The sequence below is a fragment of the Drosophila mauritiana genome, chromosome 3L (genome assembly GCF_004382145.1).
Source record: "Drosophila mauritiana strain mau12 chromosome 3L, ASM438214v1, whole genome shotgun sequence".
Taxonomy (NCBI): domain Eukaryota; kingdom Metazoa; phylum Arthropoda; class Insecta; order Diptera; family Drosophilidae; genus Drosophila; species Drosophila mauritiana.
In genome coordinates this window covers 21,231,047-21,249,657 of record NC_046669.1, presented here as the reverse complement: position 1 = coordinate 21,249,657, position 18,611 = coordinate 21,231,047, and the positions used below count along the sequence as shown (strand labels likewise).

The 18,611-nt window shown below is 43.6% G+C and overlaps 2 protein-coding genes and 1 non-coding gene across 5 annotated transcripts; all 3 read left to right on the top strand.

Moving 5' to 3' along the window:
- Nucleotides 1-1,226: 1,226 nt before the first annotated feature.
- Trnac-gca lies at nt 1,227-1,298 on the top strand. Its single transcript has one exon. It is a non-coding gene; the product is annotated as a tRNA-Cys (tRNA).
- Nucleotides 1,299-12,888: 11,590 nt separating this feature from the next.
- Nucleotides 12,889-13,435, top strand: LOC117139304 (shematrin-like protein 1). Of its 2 annotated transcripts, none has more exons than XM_033301545.1 (2): nt 12,889-13,229; nt 13,310-13,435. In XM_033301545.1, exons 1-2 carry the CDS (start codon nt 12,911-12,913, stop codon nt 13,378-13,380), a joined length of 390 nt encoding a protein of 129 aa, XP_033157436.1. In that variant the 5' UTR covers nt 12,889-12,910; the 3' UTR covers nt 13,381-13,435. The 2 variants fall into 2 exon arrangements, with proteins under 2 accessions (XP_033157436.1, XP_033157437.1); XM_033301546.1 differs by having other exon boundaries at nt 13,284-13,367.
- A 682-nt stretch (nt 13,436-14,117) lies between these two features.
- Nucleotides 14,118-18,532, top strand: LOC117139303 (delta-1-pyrroline-5-carboxylate dehydrogenase, mitochondrial). 2 transcript variants are annotated; one of them, XM_033301542.1, is made up of 8 exons: nt 14,118-14,222; nt 15,555-15,721; nt 15,856-16,329; nt 16,479-16,650; nt 16,712-16,899; nt 16,957-17,179; nt 17,247-17,614; nt 17,674-18,532. In XM_033301542.1, the coding sequence occupies exons 2-8, from the start codon at nt 15,657-15,659 to the stop codon at nt 17,906-17,908; spliced, it is 1,725 nt and encodes a 574-aa protein (XP_033157433.1). In that variant the 5' UTR covers nt 14,118-14,222; nt 15,555-15,656; the 3' UTR covers nt 17,909-18,532. The 2 variants fall into 2 exon arrangements, with proteins under 2 accessions (XP_033157433.1, XP_033157434.1); XM_033301543.1 differs by lacking the exon at nt 14,118-14,222 and adding an exon at nt 15,281-15,335.
- The last annotated feature ends 79 nt before the right edge of the window (nt 18,533-18,611 follow it).

Below are 18,611 nucleotides of genomic sequence, written 5' to 3'. Positions count from 1 at the left end.
ATGGGGGTCCCGAAGGTGGGGAAAGGCATCCAAATTGAATTGAATTGACCCAAGTTGGTCCAGGTCCTTTCTGTTGCTGGCGTAAGTGAGTCGAAGACTTCACTTTGTTTCTGATATATCAAAGGACTTTAAATCAAAATTCAATTACACTCCACCCCACACCGCTCCGCACCTCAGGATTGCGGGGCAACTGGGACAGGGATTGGGACAGGGACATGGGCTGGGACTGCACACCTGAGCATCGACACCGTGGTAAAGGGAGGTCGGTCGATCGAAATTGTGTCGAGAGGAGCCGCCTGGCAGTGACAGAGTTCAGAGGCTTTTCAGGCTCACTTTGAAGTGTTTGATTGTGGTGCTGGCACACCTATCCATTTTCCATTTCCATACCGTTGCCCCCTTCCCAATTTTGCCACCCCCACTGCAATACCACCCACCGAAATGAGAGCAACCTTCTGCAAACAGAGGCGAAAATCAATCCATGCAGCATTTTGCATATTTAAATTAGCCAAAAACCCCGAAAAATATTCACCCGCCCGCAGAAAGCCAAGTTTAGTGCTCAGCTCTCCAGGGAAAATTCCCAATTTTCAATTTCCACATGGCATTTACCGGAGGCACTGCATGATCCAAGGGGCAGAGGCAGCAGTACGGGGTTGGCTATGGCATGGCGAGCTCTTACAACAACTTATAAATAGCCTGAGTCTGTGCAAATTTTCACATTAATTAAATTTCAGCAGCGACGACGACAACGCAACCAGAACAGAACTGAACTGCACTGAACAGACCCAGACTAAGAGGTAGTGGAAGGGGTGGGTAGGGGTAGTACCACGACAACGTTGACATATTGAAGGAAAACGACAGATTTAGTACATAATATATAGACAACATATATGCGGTTCGGATGCAGACACAACAGAGAGAGAAATCCGCTAAGGTTGCATCCTCAGCAAAGGTAATGCATAGCAAAAAATAAGGTGTGAATATAATGATTATAAAGATTATACAGAGAATTTCGTTTTTAAAATAAATAAACTGTTATAAAATGTAATATTTTTAATTTCATAAGCTGCTATTTGCTAAACAAGAAGGTATCTAACATTTTATTAGTTTTAAATGGGGGTACACATATGCTCACCAGTTGACAAGGACATCAAAGTAAATCAAAACGTAAGTTAAGGCCAAGGAAATATGGGTTTCCTTCTCGACTTCTAAACTCTTTTAACTCAAGTGGGGGTATAGCTCAGGAGTAGAGCATTCGACTGCAGATCGAGAGGTCCCCGGTTCAAATCCGGGTGCCCCCTTCTTTTTTTTTGAGCAATACTCGTTATTTTGTTTGCCCACCAGCGAAATATTGTGGACTCTCCTGGAGACGTTTTTCACGGACATTCTTCGCAATGCCCTCAACTATTCCAGTGGCAAGCTCTCCATGCCCGATGAAGCTTAAAATGTTGCCATTGCCGTGGCATCATGAACCAACCACTTCTGGCCTGAGCTGCGTAAACATTTTCCACCAACGAATGAGGGGAGGCACTCCAAAAGGATGCTATGCACAGTGGAAAGATTCGCCCATTTTAATAGACCAATTCATAGTTTTTATGATCATTTTCTTTTTCCCCAACAGCTAGCTCACTATCTCTTAAGCTGCGTGAGGCGATTACTAACATAGCTCGGTAATGGGTAGTTTCGTATAATCACTCATCCGCCATGTTGGCCAAGTGGAACCTCAGTGACATTTCCGAGGTCCTGAACACGCAGGACTACCCCTGGTACTGCCCCACTGTGCGGGACAGGAGGTATGGTCGAGGACAGACCCCAGTTGTTGCCCCCAGCCCTGTGACGACTCTCGAGCGTTGTTGTGGAACTGAGGCCACCGCATTTGGCATAGAGCGTAGAAGCTACGTCCATCCGATCCGTCCCGCCTGCAAATTGGTGGGAGCGGCAACGGGGAAGGCGGTAGGATTGGGGGGCACTTAGGAGTGCCAGCGTGTAGTTGTCGTTGTCGCCGTTCGCTGACGTCGTGTATTTATAGCCGAGATTTCTCAGCTTTTATTTTTCGCTTATTTTCTTCTCAGCAATTTTCCCGTGCCATTTACATGGCTACGCAGAAATATGCAAAAATTGCAAGTACAGCAGCAAAACAAAACGAATACATTTATTTCTGTAATTATTTTTGATTTTCTGCATGTTTTCTGCGTGGCTAAAGCACACAGAATTATTGTTAAATTAATTGAAAGCTACGCAAACGGGCAAAAAGTTTGCAAATAGCTAGAAGTGCCGAGTATCACATCAGAATTTCGAAAAAACTCACTAATTGGCTTAGGGAAACATGGGTCGAAATGACAAGCCAATAACAGATATATATTAACGACACCAATGAAATAATAAAATTGTTTCCGTTACGATAGAAAATGAAGCTTAGAAAAAATTCATGGTGATAAACCATTTCGAATTCAAAATCAGGACGATAAATTTGGTATAAGTAAGGCAGATATCTTCTGGTTTACACTCGAATTTGTCTGCAAAAGGCCCTTTATATCTTTCCTAAAAAACACACAAGAGCAGCCTTAAAATTCTATATATCTTAGCTATTTATACTGCACAGGATACTATTCCCGTGGATGCATCAAGTTGAAATCAGTTTAAATATATTACGCACACAAATCCCCTCAGAAAAGCCGAGAAAAGCGAAGAGGAGGAATCAAGCTTGAAACGTTATTTTTTCTGGCAGCCTCGGCTGGAGATACGTATGATATATCTAATGGCCATGTAAAGAGCATGTAAGCTCCCATCCGACCGCCCACCTCCGCATCCCTCCATTCCCGAGTGCCATTGTCGTCCACATCAATCACACGTCCCGTGTCCTTGTCCAAGTGCACCGAAAAGTATGCAACGATGTTTGCAACTAAGTATCTGTATCTCTGCGTATAAGACTACTTCTGTGTGTGTGTGTGGAAATATATTGTGGTGGCTGCAGAACCGCACAAATATGCTGTACGTCGACTCCTCGCAGATTTGTCAAGGCAACCGCAGGGAAGTACGAGTATTAGAGCAGCAGCAGCCGTTTCCTGGGACCACTCACTCGCACCGCCTCATTAAAATTTTAAATAAATATTATGGCGGGTCGGGCACAGTCGAGGGTGCAAATAATTAATGCGGAGTAATATCAGCGCCACCGACGTCGAGCTGCCTTCGTCAAACTTCGGTTGACCGCAGAAAGTAGCTGTCTCATAATTCAGCAGGCAGCTAGGTTGCCATGTTGCGCTAGCTTTGGCATTCTAATTTGATTAGCGGCACATACCACTGCTCGGGATTGGAGCCGCCTCCATTTCCCGATTGATGGCTTGCCCCAACCGAAAACGAAAACGATTTCTGGTGGGGCACGGTCCCAGTGGCGGCGGCAGCTTCATTAAAACTTTTACCTCGCCACCAAGCGGAGCATCTCCGCGATGGAGATTGGTTGTGGTCTGCGCTAGAAATGAAAGCAGAGAGGGAAAACCGCAACTTTTCATTACCGCTCAGGTTGCCAACATGGCTCAAGATGCGACAGGATTCCTAATTGCAATGCAAATCGAAATCGGTTTGTCCTCCAGAGCCTGCAGGTATGGGACTCCTCCAAGCCACGAGCAGTTATAGAGAATCCTGTTGTAAAAGAGGCGATAGATCCTGGATAGTTTGCGTATCTTTATATTTCTATACATTTATCGGATAAATGAAATCTTTTGAATGCTTGCAATGGGGCTTTAAAGGAGAATTATGTTATGTAAAGATTTTTGTGCTTTATAGCAGGACATGGGACTAATTGATAGACGAGAAAATTCCCCAGCACAAGCAATCCGAATGTCAGCTTAGGAATGCTGGCAAAGTTTCTCAATTCGCATTCATTACTCTACTTCTAAGAAACGCAAAAGCTTTCCAATTGCCAATTTTCATATTCCAGCATTTTTTAGGACCAATGCAGTTCCTGGAGAAGCTCGGCTCAGCGGCTGTCAAGAAAATAACAAATAAAATGCCAACGGGGCTGGAAGAAGCAGTCGGAGGAGCCGGAGGCGGAGGCCAGGAGAATCCTACAAAGTGCGCCAGTTACAAATCAAAAGAAGAAGCCGAAAAGAAAAGGATTTTTATGCAATTTTTTCACTGCTTCAGATGATGCTACTGATATGCACAGTGCCGAATTTAATATTATATATTTAATGTAATTTATTTATTTACATCTATAAGTAGACACATTCTACGCAATCAGGGGCTTACCTGATTTCAGTTTTTTAATATTATCAACTAGGATAAAAAGAATTAAACTGCACCAAATTCGATCATTTTATTGATGAACAAACCTTCTAAGCTTATTCGTGACATTCTGTCATTAGAATTATTCGAAAATATTAAAATAATCTCAATAATGCATAATGATTTAAGCTCTCCTAAACCAAGTCAAATGCTTATTTTCGAAAACATAATCATAAACATACTCACTATGTTTTTCTTGCAGTGATCTGTCCGGATGCCAAGCAGAAGTACCAACCAGCGGGATGGTAAAAGTGGGCGGTCGGTGAGGCGTGTCTATGCGGGGGGTGGTGGGGCGGCTATACAAAATTGGCCAATTTACATGCGTTTGTGTTTTGTGCTGTTGTTGTTGCACGAGGAGGAAGATTGAAGTTCAATTTTGAGTTTTTCTGCGAGTGTGCGGGTGAAGCAAATGCAAAGTGGCAAAGTTGCAGGGAATTGGGAGATTTTTGGCTGCTGGTTGGGGGTTAAAGAGTGGAGGATGGATAGAAACCCGAGGCTCGAGGTGGTGGGGAGTGAAATTGCAAACTGCTGCAGCGTTGAAATGCCAGCAAAGAGTTTAAGCCCAGCCAAGCGAAGCACTCAAGAGGCATTAAGACAGAGACACAGACGAGAAGAAAGATAGATAGATAGATGGATAGCTGGATAGCTGGAGAAAGCTGGGGGGGAGCAGGGCAGGGCAGGGCAGGGCAGGGGAATGGAAATCGCTTTGAAAGCGTCTGCAGCGGAAGGGCTTTAATAAGCTCCAGGTGAGTGGGCGGGCTGCACCGGGGAGCACGGGCTGCTATCGGGCAAACTGTGGTTTCCATGGCTTACTTACAATTTAAGCAGCCGCCTCCTTGGAGCCCCTGCCCGCAGTGCACACGTTGCGTATACGCAACGTGTCCCCCAGACACCTCGGGATCGTCATGCAACCGTGGCGAAATGACAACATTGTTACTTGCATTAGGCTAATGAGCTTATCAGGGCTGCAATGTAACTAATGAAGCGACTGCGGCTTTTACGAGTGTTTATATTTATCCTCGCAGAGGACTTATGCGCCATGCCAACAAAGACTGATTTCTCAATTTAGAGCAACATTTGAGGAGATTACAAAAATGGGTAGGATTAAATAGGCATGCACACCTTGTATGTGGCTACCATAAAACCACGTCGATAAGTATCTATCTGCAACACTTAAGCAGGACTATTCAATGCAATGAGGTGGTTTATGTGATTTGCGAGTAATTAAATGTACACATTCAAAACACAGCTGTATTAAGTTACATCAACCATATCACAATATCCACCACTGTGCAATGAACAAATAATTGACCAGTTCTAGGGTTACAAATCAAAATTAAATAGTTAACACGTTTTTTAAGCGTTAGAAGTTAATAAATATGTCAAATAATTGGCACGTATAATCAGCACTGACTTGTATTTCACAAAGTTAAATAAAATGCTAATTGGTTACCGCTGTGCAATCGCATAGCTTACGAGTACTTAAATTTTATAGTTTGTCTTAAGAGTTTTGATTTTGGTGGCAAGAGCCTGCATTAAATCACTGCACCGAGCTAGTTAATTAAAATCCCTGCTCTTGTGTGCAGCAAAGAAGAATTTTTGCCGCACATCCAGATCCATTCTCTGATCCAGCTTACCCCCATATCATCACATCCTGCTCCCCTGCACTGTGTGCTAATCCCAACACTTTTCGCACTTTGGCCAAGGGCCCCAGACGAACTTTATCAACAGAACATCGGAAACTTTGGCTGCACATGTGAACATTGCTCTAATTACTTGCCCCCGTACGGGGCATAACAAAACAATTTGAAAGTCGGATGTGGCGGGTAGATGGAGGTGAAACCGCACACATGAAGGACAAAGTATCCCTGGAGGAGATGGAGATGGAATCAAGCCGAAACAGGAAACATCAACATGACAGAGAGGAGACCAGGACAAACATTTAACAATTTGGCAGGAACAATATTCAATTTCCAACTGTCTAATAAGTTTTTGGCCAGCACACTCACACGCAGAGCAGTTGGCCCATGTAATAAGCCAACTCCAGGCGTCTGGCCTGTCTATCCAAATCCATTCGTCGCCCCACCCGCTTTCCCCGGTCCCCTTCAAATGCTCCGACCCAACAGAACTTCCATTACTCAAACCAGAGGAGCAGCGACGCAACATTTTCCTTTAATTTCCTTTTTAGTTTTTTTTCGACGCCAAACTAACTTGCCGTTCCCCGCCGCATTCAACTCCTCTCCTTCCGTCCGTTCGTCCGTTCAGCTGGCAGTCCCGGAATATTGTCAGCTTAAAGCTGGGTGGGCACCACCCACTTACCACGTGCGGATCCCTCTGCTTTAATGAATACCCGCGGGCCAATGCAAACACAACTGTAACGGCTAACGGGCCATATAAAATGCATTTCGAGTAACAAACTTTAAACACTGCCAACGCGTTCACTTGGGAGCGCCCCGGATGCTCCCCAAAGGGGTGGTGCTGGATAGCATCCGGGGACTTGGGGGCTGCAAGTCGGGGACTCGCGGATCCGGGTGCTCGGAGCTTGGGGGGGAATGGGAATCCTAGAGCGACAGTTGCGGGTGAATAGTGGATGGTTGCCTGCACAACAGTCAATTACGGCATGCAAAAAGGCGTGTTTATGCGGAGGGATTTCACGATCAATGGCGCACGGTACGACATTATGGAATTGACTTCAACGTTACTACTGCTATGGTAAAATTGAAGAGAACAGAAAATCAATACTGGGTGTACCACAAATATTTTTAAAACAATTTATTCCATGTTTAAGTTTGGTTATTTATTAAGATAAAGTCATTTCAAATTTAGTAATTTTACCAAAGTCTTATTTTATTTCATAAAAAGCTTCGAAACACAAGCCTTAAAGTTCCAATATTTTCATTTTTTTTTTCTAAGTTTGTCATAAATGATAAGAAATAATAATATCTTACGCATTAAGAAAAATTTTAATTTAAGGGACCACGATCATTGGGTATTCAACACTTCAAGCCGCATAAACGTACAATTTTTTCGCTAGGCCTGCCCCAAAGTAAATACAGGCCCTATAAGGACGACCTCCTCCGCCCGTTCGGGAACCAAAGCCATGCAAATAGGAGCCAAATGAGTATTGGAACGAGGCAGACATGGGGGACCCGGCCCAGCAGGGAGAGCGAAGGATGAGGTGCGGGGTTCTGCTGCGGTTTACACTGCCGCCATGGAAATGACAGACGATGTAAAAGAGTTCATTAATATTGCAAGGTACGCTCACGATGACGACGGGGCAGGTCAGGGGTTAAGGCAAGGAAAGAATGAAAGGAAGGACACCACAGCCCAGCAGCAAAAACGAGGACATCGTTTTGACTGTGCGCACAATTATTTTGTAATTTGTCATAATGTGATGATTATATTTGCTCAATCAATTTAACAATATGGTAAAAAGTTGAAAAACAATATTTCAATACTTTCAATACTAAAATCCATATCACATTATTGGTTTCTATATCCACCGATAAAATGAAATGAAACAAAAGTTCATTCGAGTGTGCTCATAAATACTGAATAGCTGCAAATGTGCATTGAATAGATATATTGTTTTGCCATTGATTTATAATTTAAAACATGTATTATGTATTCATGAAGTATCGGTATTTGTTTCCAGCTAAAACTTCCACGACACGAATAATAAAAAAATCATAATTTGCTGTGCATCAAGAAATGGGTTGTTGGATAGAAGATCACTGTCTACCAACTGCTTAATTGTTTATATTTTACGCTTTACATGAAAGCTAAGCAAACCTTTTGTTAAACTTTCTAGCAGCGAAATTCGCTCATTCTCGATTCCCCGCCCACTCGCTCTTAGCCTTTTTGTTAGCCTTATGCTTTGTGTGCACTTTCTAAACATGGCGGCGCCAAACAGTGGCTACCTCAACCTACTTTCAGTTCCTTCGCCCGCTACACTGAGAGAATAACTGGTGGGATGGATGGTTAGGAAATTACCGTTGAATTCAAGGATTTTGTGGTCTTGTCCTAATATTTAATACTTAATATTTAAGGTATAAATGTAATGAATATTTAAAATATAAATGTTAATCCCCCGAGATACGCCCCTGGTGGTAAGTCAGCAGCGAAGGAGAGCCGCCAGTTTTCTTACCCCTGTTGTGCTCGCCATGTTTACCTTGCCCCGACCACTTGGCCACATCATAGCGCCCCATTGCAACACAGAACCCCCACCCCCTCCTCTATTCAACCATTCGTGGGAGCTACCCATAATTATACCCTACAAATGAGTGGACCTCAAATTGTTTCGTGTTAAAGCGAGCAAACGCAGTTGTATTGTGAATATGCTGTTTATAGGCACCTTAAGATATATTAAATAATATCCATTTGTTTTGAATTCTTCTTTCTCTTCAATAAATGCAACGAGTTTTGCAAAATTCTATAAGTTGTTAGAGGTCTCACTTACACACGTTTCCAGATTTCGGGTACTCACTGTATCTGTTGCCCTGCCAGAGTATTACCAAGTTTTACACTTTCACATTGGGCCTTGTTTTTTGCCCCTCACAATTTTGATATGCCGTGTTTTCAGTCCAGTGCCTTCTGTTTCCCGGCTTGTCCAATTCTTTGGTCTTCTTCTATCATTCCGTGCACATTTTTGTTTGTGTTTGCAGTTGTTTTTGTTGAATTACATGCACACATACAGAGGGACAAATATTTATTTAAAACTTATGCCCGAGGCCTTTCATTACTGCGCACGGTAAAAATACTTGTATATTTCACTCTTCTATTTATCCGCCCCTTTCCCCCGTTTCCCCTGGCGCACTCTTCTCGCTATTCTTCTTATTTTTTGCCCTGTGCAGATGTGCGGCATGTTGCTTTGTGCTCAACATTCGCCTTCTCCTCTCTCTCCTCCCCCCCCTTCACCATTGCCCAGATTTTTGGTGCCTGGCTATTAAGTGAAAATTGTCCGTCCAAGCAGCGGGTCCACAGTCTTCGCCTACTTAATGCACTTGTAGCCAGCTCCCGCTCCAGATTCTTTCAGATCCGCCCCCGCGACCAGCCCCTCCGCAGACCACACCCCCATCGGCCCCAATTATGACGTCTAGTGGAGTTCTAATTAGTCTCCATACCACAACCCCCGCCTCCGCCTGCTCAAGACCCGCTTTCCCGATCCTGAGAGTCCCATGAAATTGTATTGTCTGTGTCCTTGTGTCTGGCCCATTGTCTTGCCCCGTAAGGAACAAAGTGCATTACGACGTTGGGGGAGAATAGTCGGTGTTGTTGAAATTTTATTGGATTTGCTTAATATGGATTTTAGTTTTCGCATTAATAACTTGTTTTTAAATGAAAATGAATAATTAGTTTGAAGAAGTAAGCATAGTTTAATGGGTGATTTCTTTTTCAGCGTTATTTTATGAAATTAAAGTATTCAAGTTGTTAATTGTTAGAATTTATAAGTGAAAGTCTCTTTTAACATACTGTTGAAGGCCTAAAATTCATCTGCATAAAATGCCAGATAATATCGATATCCCATCAATGTGGCATAATTAAAATATCGGCCAATGAATATAAACATCAATCAAATACCCATTAACATAATATGGCAACAAGAACTGCTCGTAATTTCAAATAAATCATTATAAATACATAGTTTTCGAATATTTGTTCAGCAGTCCGAACTCACCTGTCAATTTGGTGGCGCAGAGTTTACATTAAATTTCGCTGTGGTAAAATGTTGTTAATTAGTTTGAATGTTTTCCGTTTGTTTGCTTGCTTAGTGTTTGTTGTTAGGCGAGAACGCTTTTGGGCGCCAAAAAGTACAGTCACCAACACAGAGGCAAAACACGCACAGGCACAGAGCGAGTGTTATTAGCCGTCGAAACTGTTGAAACTGTTATTTCCCGTTGTCGCTGTCCCGCTGTCAATATCTTTACCTCCCTCTCTGTGGCGGCGTTTTGCTTCTGGATGATGCACTTAATCCGCTGTTATCGGTCGCCAGGCGGGGGAAGGCTGGAGGAATCTTGTAAATTTTTTGGGTAATTTCTGGGTATCTTATCTCCTTTCGTCAAACTCGGTCGGCTGATTGATGGATGCCAGGCGCACACACTGCACAAGGAACACACAACTTGACTGAGCGAAATTGCACAAATAACTGAATTGAAATATCCCCCCGCCTCTCACACACACAGTCACGCACACACGCACACGCAGCGAAAGGGAAGGAGCAAGCGAGAGGTAGATATGGCGAGGAAGGGAGAAAGCATGCTCTGCCTCGCTTATTTTCGTTCAAAAATTTCTTACAAATTTGCTAAACCCAAAAATGAGTACAGAAGCGCGGTGCACTCGAGTGCATTTTAATTGATTTTTTCTTTATTTTTTCGCCCGGCTTTCACTCACAGCAGGATGGCATCTCGCTCGGTCCCACGCGGCGTATGCGTAACACTTCAGTTGCAATTCGGCGCTTTGAGTGAATTTCTCCTGCCAGCGAGTGAGACTCTCGAGTGGGCGATCTCTGTGGGTCACGGCACGGCTCCAGTTGCACTCCTATATGATTTTAAGTTTTAATTAGCTTTTTGTTGCTGCTGTAATTTCGACAGCAAACAAAAGTTGCTGCTGCATCAAATTTTTAATTAATTACACGTAAGAATGCTGAAAAATTGATGGCTACAAGGAGGTTCCTTTCGTTTTGGACAAACAATTAGCATTTCACTGTCCCAAATATAATGCGAAAGTATGAGGCTAAATGAATGAAAAGTTTGCGGAAGTTTTGCAAGGGATAGCTTTCAATTTTTCCAGCGGAAAGTGGGGAAGGGAGTTAGGCTCGGCATAGACAAACTTTTTAATATGAAAATTGCTCGTTTGGGGTCTGGAAAATTAAGTCCTTAAATTGGGGACCGGGTAAAAGTATCCTTTTTAAAATGTTAACTATCAAGAATTTAATGTCTAGATATGATAGCAATGGCTTTCCAAAGAAGTAATATAACCAAAATTTCCTTTTTATAAGTTACACAGACACACATTTTTTTAAAGAATATCAGGCGTGTTCGCTATGCGTAATATTATATTGGGTTATTATAAAATGTATTAATACTTGATAATAGTTTTAAACAAAATTTATTTGCACAAGATCTTTAAAATCTCAATCTTTTCATAAAACTCTTTCAAATCGTACACAAATTACCAAGCCGAATTCATGAGCAAGTCACTCGGCTCAAACAACTGAGGCTACTTGAATACAGGGTGTTCCGAAATCCGTGCACATCCAGGCTTGAGCATGCGCAGTGGGCATCCGGCCGGAGTAACTCACTCAACTAATGGAGGGCAGCGGGAATGCAACACCTACGCGGCTCAAACCCACCTGAGCTACCTGGAGTAGTGCGGCAAAGAAGAGAGAGCCAGAAACCACCCTGGCAGAGAGAGACAGAGAGTGAGTGAGCGGGCGGCGGAAGGCAAACGTCAGCTGCATTGGAACCCAAAGGCGGGACAATTCCAATTGTGACATTTTGCATTGTTGGCCAGTGTAATGACACACACCTACACGAACACGTATGAGTTGGGCACGGGAAAAGCCTTAAATATTTATGAATGGCATGTTGTATACTTTTCGGGCACATATGCAGGAGCTACAAAGTGTATTGAGAACAATTCTTTGCAATTGCCCACGACTTGCGTTTTTCACATTTTTAAAAGCTTATTTACTATGCGAGATGTGTCTAATGAAGTGTAATGTAAGTTTATAGTGTTATATAAAGTAATCCCACCGTATCTAATAACTAAATAGTAAAGATGGGGCATATTCAGCTAAAAAAAAAACAAAGTGTTGTATAACCAAATTATATCGACTACTTTCAAAGCCAGAAAGGACAAATTAATCTGCAAGTACGTTGAACTTTCCATTATGCAGTTCTCAAGTATCACTTTCCAAACTGACAGATTCGCATTGTGGAATAGTTTCAGCGTCGATGCATGACCAAGGCCAGAAGTCTGTAGCCAAATGTCCCTCACACTGAACTCTCGGCCAACGACCAAGCTAATCGCAGTGGAAAATCCGAAAACCAATACGATTCTAATTATCAGAATCGGAGTTATTACGGTTGACCTCATCCGAAGGGCGTGAATGAGCATTGACCACGGTCCAGGCCGGCAATGAACCTCAAAGAAGTGGAAAGCACCACTGGCATCGCACATGACTAGGCGGACCATCAACCAATTTTAAGGTTAATGACTGTGTTTACGCAGAATAAATGTGAACCCCTGGCGAAAAAAGCGGCTGACTAATTTAAATTGATAGCAAAACGGCAATCAGAAATCAGATGAGATGTGGGGTGAGTAATCGCGACGATAGGCCAATAAGGGCCAAATAGTTTTGTTTTGTTTTGTTCTCTTGTTGTTAACTCGCACTAAATACATACGTTTGCGGAGCGTTTATATTGGGATTTCAAAATATTGCGTATACGCCGGCTGGGTCATGCACGAACGAGCAAACCGAGCAGCCGCTGATGGGCGCCCGATTAAGCTCCATTAAAAAAGCGTTTTATGCTTTAAAATTGCAAACATTCGGCGGCAAACTCTATAAAACCAGTTAATGCCGGGGCTTTTGCATTCAGTCAACGTTCGAGGATTACACACGACAAACATGGCCAGCAAAATCATGTCAGTAAAACAGTCGAGCCGGTCTCCATGTTGTTGGTTCGGCTTGCTCCTGGTCGCGATGTTCCTGCAGCCCTCCGCGAGCCAATACTACGGATATCCCTACTACGGCGGCGCTAATGCGGGAGCAGGAGCGGGATCGGGATACGGAAACATATACGGCAGCGGCATGTACGGATACCCCTACAGCTACGGCGGATATCCGTACTTCTCGTACCCCGGCTACAACCCATACTCGATGTACGGCGGATACGGACAGTACGGGTACCCCTTTGGGGGATATCCCTACGGCGGCAACGGCATGAGTGAGTTTTCCGGCTGAGAGCACCTCAGTTCCTAGCACCCAAGTAATCTACAAGTGTTTTGGACCTGTTTCTTCCTCTAGACGTGGCCTACGCCAGCAGCAGTGGAGGATTCGCAACAGCCAGTGCGGGCGGAAGCGGATACTACGGCTAGGAAGCCCGCAACCTAATATAGTTTAGTGTACACGGTTAAGTCATCCTACTCCATAAGTGTGTTAGTGCTAATAAATATATTATTTATTTATTATACTATGTCTAAGTCAAGACCAATTCTTAGTGGGTTACACTAGTTTTTACAAGAAAAAGTGATTCAACCAAGAAAAAGATTGCCATGACGTGTCCAAACCTCGCTTTAAAATCAAAATCAAGACAACATGGCAAATGGCCTTAGAACAAAATTCTAACACAAAACATTTACATAATTATAAAATTATTATTATAGAAATTCTAGTGTACCTGGTAAAAAAATGTACAACTAGTGGCTGCCTGTTAGCATTATTTTATTAGCTCGAGGCACTGATCTTGTAATTTGTATTTCTTCTAGCATATTCGAACCTATGTATGTTCACGATGCAGCCAAGTGTATCTAGCAATGACTCTTTGTGGGAACATTAAAGGGTTGTACACATTATTTTCTCTTCTTTTAGCATCTAGTCATTAAGTGTGTACGCACATCTGGTCGTCTTAATAGTTATATCACAGCCTAGAGGCTGTGCTCCCATATATAACCATATACTGGCAAATATTTCTTGCTTCGTGATAACCAAACGACAAAGTTTGAACCAGGTGCATTCTTGGCGCCTTATCGATAGCTATGGCCAGTGTTGTAAGGTGCACGATAGTAAGGGGCAAAAATGTATCAGCTTTCCGATAGTTCCCGGCCGTTAGCCAAGTCCAAATTCGACCGACCAATAGTCTCGCAAAACACAAAACAAAGGCACACCACACGTCGTGCTCTCGCCGAATTCCGCCGCCGTCGCCTGAAACTCACACAAAGTAAGCCCGAAATCAGTGGAAAAGCGCCGAATAGTTGAATTGCAGGTGCAAATGGGATGGACGGCGAGTTAAAAGGCGGAGGCCAATAGGCGGCATAAAAACATTGTATTGCGTAATTGGGGCCAATAAGAAAAGCAACAAAAACAAAGCTAACCGACTGCATTCTAATGCGCCTGTGTGTGTGCGTGTGTATCTACAGCTGAGCAGTAAATAAATTTGTTTTACATTCGGCCTCCAAAGGCAATTTCCCTGTGTTCCCGCTCCCTGCGTTTCCATAAACTTCCTCTCCTTTCTCATAAATATCAATGTCTTTAGTTCATCGTAATATATTATTAAGCACTTGACAAGCAGTGAGCAGAAAGAGGAAGACAAAGAGCCAAAGTATGCTTACGTTAAAAGAGCTTGTTCCACATATTCGCCACCTTTCTGCCCCTCTCTCACTCTATCAGCCATCTCTTTCCCTCTCACAGGGGCTGCTCACGCGCACCGTAGGGTGTTTTTTCGATTCTTTACTTTTTGCGCCGCTTTTACACCCCTTCCCCACCATTTAATTTCATAAATCAAGGCAGCGTCAGTTAAAAAACACAAGAACTACATACGTATATGTACTTCTGCTCACATCCCCTTCAACCCCCTTCTCCATCTTTCTGGTTTCGGCAATGGGAAATTTCCGTAGCCACCGCACAGTGGAAAGAGACAACATCCCGCAACTGAAATTACATGATTGCAATATCGCTTTTATGGGCAGTTAGTTAAGTTCCCTTTTTAAACACACAGTCGACACCAATTGGGTAGAAATTGTAAAATGTTTTTAAGATAATATGTATTTATTGGTCCAGCCTTCAAGGTAGTCAACATATAAAGCAGCATTCATAAATTTACTAATTTGCGATGAATTAGATTGTGTGAGCTTTGGCACGTTCTCACCCCACTGTGCGCTTTGTAGACAGAACAGCTGATGCTCGTCAAATTTTAGCTTCTGCTTGTGCAAAAAGCGCTCTGAGTGCGCCTGTGTGTGAGTGCGTGTGTGAGCGGGGGAACGGGAACGTGGATATCGATAATAAAGTAAACTGAAAATAAATCAGTCATCCGCTCGGTTGACCAACTGGCCAAGTTAGTGCACCTTCTAGAATTTCTTGCAAGTGCGCATACTTTTGGTTCGCAGTGTTTGGGTTTTGCGCGTTATCTGGGGGGTGTGTCGTCGTCGGGAGCTTCACGTTTGGCTGCTTATCAAAAACACGCGACTCGACGCGGACCCCCAATGAATTGCCAAGGTTGCTGATAAATGAATACTAATCAAACGTTTGCTCTTTTCGCTGGCCTATCGCTCAGATAGCAAAATTCTAGGTGGTACGAGCCGACGACGACGAAGAATCTGAGAGACCGCTTATATAATCCGGCAGTGAAGGAGACAGGCCCCCAAATCCCGACAAGATGTTGCGAATGCTGCGAAGTTCCTCATCCAGGTGCTCTAGTCTTCAGCAGAGCGTGCTGAAAAGGTATGCCTGAGTTTATAATCTTTATATTTAATCATTTAAAACTTACACAATATGTATAAGTTACCACATTATACATACACCGTCATACAGCTCTTATAAGTTATATTACATTGAAAGCGCTTCATTTGTTTCAGTTCCACTCGCTGTCTTGGTTCCGTTATACCGGACCTTAAACTGAAGGACTTCCCGATCGTTAATGAGCCGATCCTAGGATATCGCAAGAACTCTAAGGAGCGTAAGGCCCTCGAGCAGGCTCTGAAGGGTACGGCCTCCAGTTGCGAAGACATCCCCATCGTAATCGGCGGCAAGGAGTACAAGACGCCGGACGTTCGATACCAGGTCATGCCCCATGACCACCAACACAAACTGGCCAGCTTCTACTACGCCGACAAGAAGCTCATCGAGAAGGCCATCAAAACGGCGGTGGAAACGCAGCCCAAGTGGGACCGTGTGTCGATTGCAGACCGCCTGAAGATCTGGGAGAAGGCAGCGGACCTAATGGCAACGACGTACCGCCAGGATCTCAACGCAGCTACCATGCTGGGCCAGTCCAAGACTGCGATCCAAGCGGAAATCGATTCGGCAGCGGAGCTTATCGACTTTATACGGTGAGTGTTTCCATAATTCATAACAAGGAACATGGGGAACCAAAACAAATCTGTTCGAATCGATATTTTTTTAAATGATTTTCCAAATGGAAGAAACAAAAGTTTTCCTAATTATAATATTCAATACAAATGCAAATTCTATTTCGCAGAATGAATGCCTATTTTCTGAAGGAGGTCACTAAATACCAGCCCATCAGCGAGAACATAAAGGTCACGAAGAACTCGTTGCGCTATCGTGGCATTGATGGCTTCATCGCCGCTGTCAGCCCCTTTAACTTTACGGCCATCGGCGGCAACTTGTCCTACACGCCAGCTCTGATGGTAAGGCTAGCCAATAGCTGGAAATACCAATTAACTAAGCAACCGCCTTCGATTTTCGCAGGGAAACGGCGTGCTCTGGAAGCCCTCGGACACTGCCATGCTGTCCAACTGGATTATTTTTAAGATTATGCGCGAAGCGGGAGTGCCCGATGGAGTCGTCAACTTTGTGCCCGCCGATGGGCCCGTGTTTGGGGACACGATTACGGCCAGTCCCCACCTCGCGGGCATCAATTTCACCGGCTCTGTGCCGTAAGTAATTGTCGGTCTATTGATTTTCCCGTTCAATACCATTTCCTCCGACAACAGAACCTTCAACCGCCTGTGGAAGCAGGTGGGCAACAACATCGACAACTACGTGAACTTTCCCCGCTTGACTGGTGAGTGTGGCGGTAAGAATTTCCACTTCATACATGCATCAGCTGACGTTGAGTCAGTGGTGACCTCCACGATACGCTCAGCATTTGAGTACTGCGGCCAAAAGTGTTCCGCCTGCTCGCGCATGTATGTGCCGGAATCCCTGTGGCCACAGGTAAGTTTAAAAGGCATCAGATTGCGATGTTTTCGCAACGCTGACCTGTTTAACCCCTCACCCGCAGATCAAGGAGGGCCTGGTATGCGAGGCAGCAAAGCTGAAGATCGGCGACGTTCAAGACTTCAGCAGCTTCACGTCAGCTGTGATTGATGACAAAGCATTTAAACGCATTACGGGCTACATTGAGCATGCCAAAAAGTCCCCGAACCTCGAGATTCTCGCCGGCGGCACTTACTCAGACAGCAAGGGCTACTTCGTTAATCCGACCATTGTTCTCAGCAAGGATCCAAAGGACCGCATCATGACCGAGGAGATTTTCGGTCCCGTGCTATCAATTTATGTGTACAAGGAGTCGGACCTCCTTGAGACCATGAAACTGGTGCACACCTCTACCAAGTTTGCTTTAACCGGAGCAGTATTCGGGCAGGACGAGTAAGAAACTTCTATCTATATACAAAGGGTAATCTTTAGTTCATAACGTATGCTTCCAGGGATTTCGTCAAGTGCGCTTTGCAGGAGTTTAAAATGGCCGCTGGAAACTTCTACATCAACGACAAGTCCACTGGATCCGTGGTGGGCCAGCAGCCATTCGGAGGCGGCCGGATGTCCGGCACCAATGACAAGGCCGGTGGACCACATTATATTCTGCGCTGGACCTCTCCGCAATCCATCAAGGAGACCTTTGTGCCGCTGCGGGACGTTAACTATCCATACATGTGCGAGTAAGCTGGCCAACAGAAGATGCGCAAGGGGAATGGGATGAGCAAAAGTAGTGAAAACCAGACAGGAATCTCATATAACTACTAACTATATAAAGATATATAAATGTATTTTGTTGAAATATTTTTAAACACCTCCAACACCCAAAGACCCGCCCCGTAACATCTACATACCTAGTTCAGATAGCTTCGATTTGTATACACACACACTCTAAGAATCTCAAAAAACCCATGAGAATGCCTCGAAAGTTTGTAAATTGATATGCTGATACCTTCGTACTACAAACACACCATGACATTGATATTTTAAATGAATACTATGTAATATCATTAATTTAACGTACGATTTATACGCAATGTGATTATTTAATTATATGATTTATAATTAAATGGCCCGCCTTATGTTTTATTCGTTATCGATATTGCTTGAATTGGTTGAACCGTTTTAAATTATGAAATACTTAATGTACACACCTATGTATGTGAAATCAAACGACAATACATTCTGAATACTAAATGTGAAAGATCATGAAGAGATAAAGTGAAACCTAGTTACATGTAACGTAAGCATCAAATTCATATTAATAAATATAACAAATTAAAAGAATAATTCCTCCAGTAAGCATTGAAATCATATCTTATTTGGGTTCCGCTTTCAACTTTTCGTTTAACCCAAAATGCTACCCGCATCGATTGTGGCAGTTCCTTTC

Excerpts from the sequence above, each read along its gene's own strand:
- LOC117139304 (XM_033301545.1), top strand. The coding sequence starts at position 12,911 with ATGGCCAGCAAAATCATGTCAGTAAAACAGTCGAGCCGGTCTCCATGT. Across the intron at positions 13,230-13,309 it reads CTACGGCGGCAACGGCATGA|ACGTGGCCTACGCCAGCAGC; the intron begins GTGAGTTTTCCG and ends TTCTTCCTCTAG.
- LOC117139303 (XM_033301542.1), top strand. The coding sequence starts at position 15,657 with ATGTTGCGAATGCTGCGAAGTTCCTCATCCAGGTGCTCTAGTCTTCAG. Across the intron at positions 16,651-16,711 it reads CCTACACGCCAGCTCTGATG|GGAAACGGCGTGCTCTGGAA; the intron begins GTAAGGCTAGCC and ends CGATTTTCGCAG. Across the intron at positions 16,900-16,956 it reads AATTTCACCGGCTCTGTGCC|AACCTTCAACCGCCTGTGGA; the intron begins GTAAGTAATTGT and ends CTCCGACAACAG.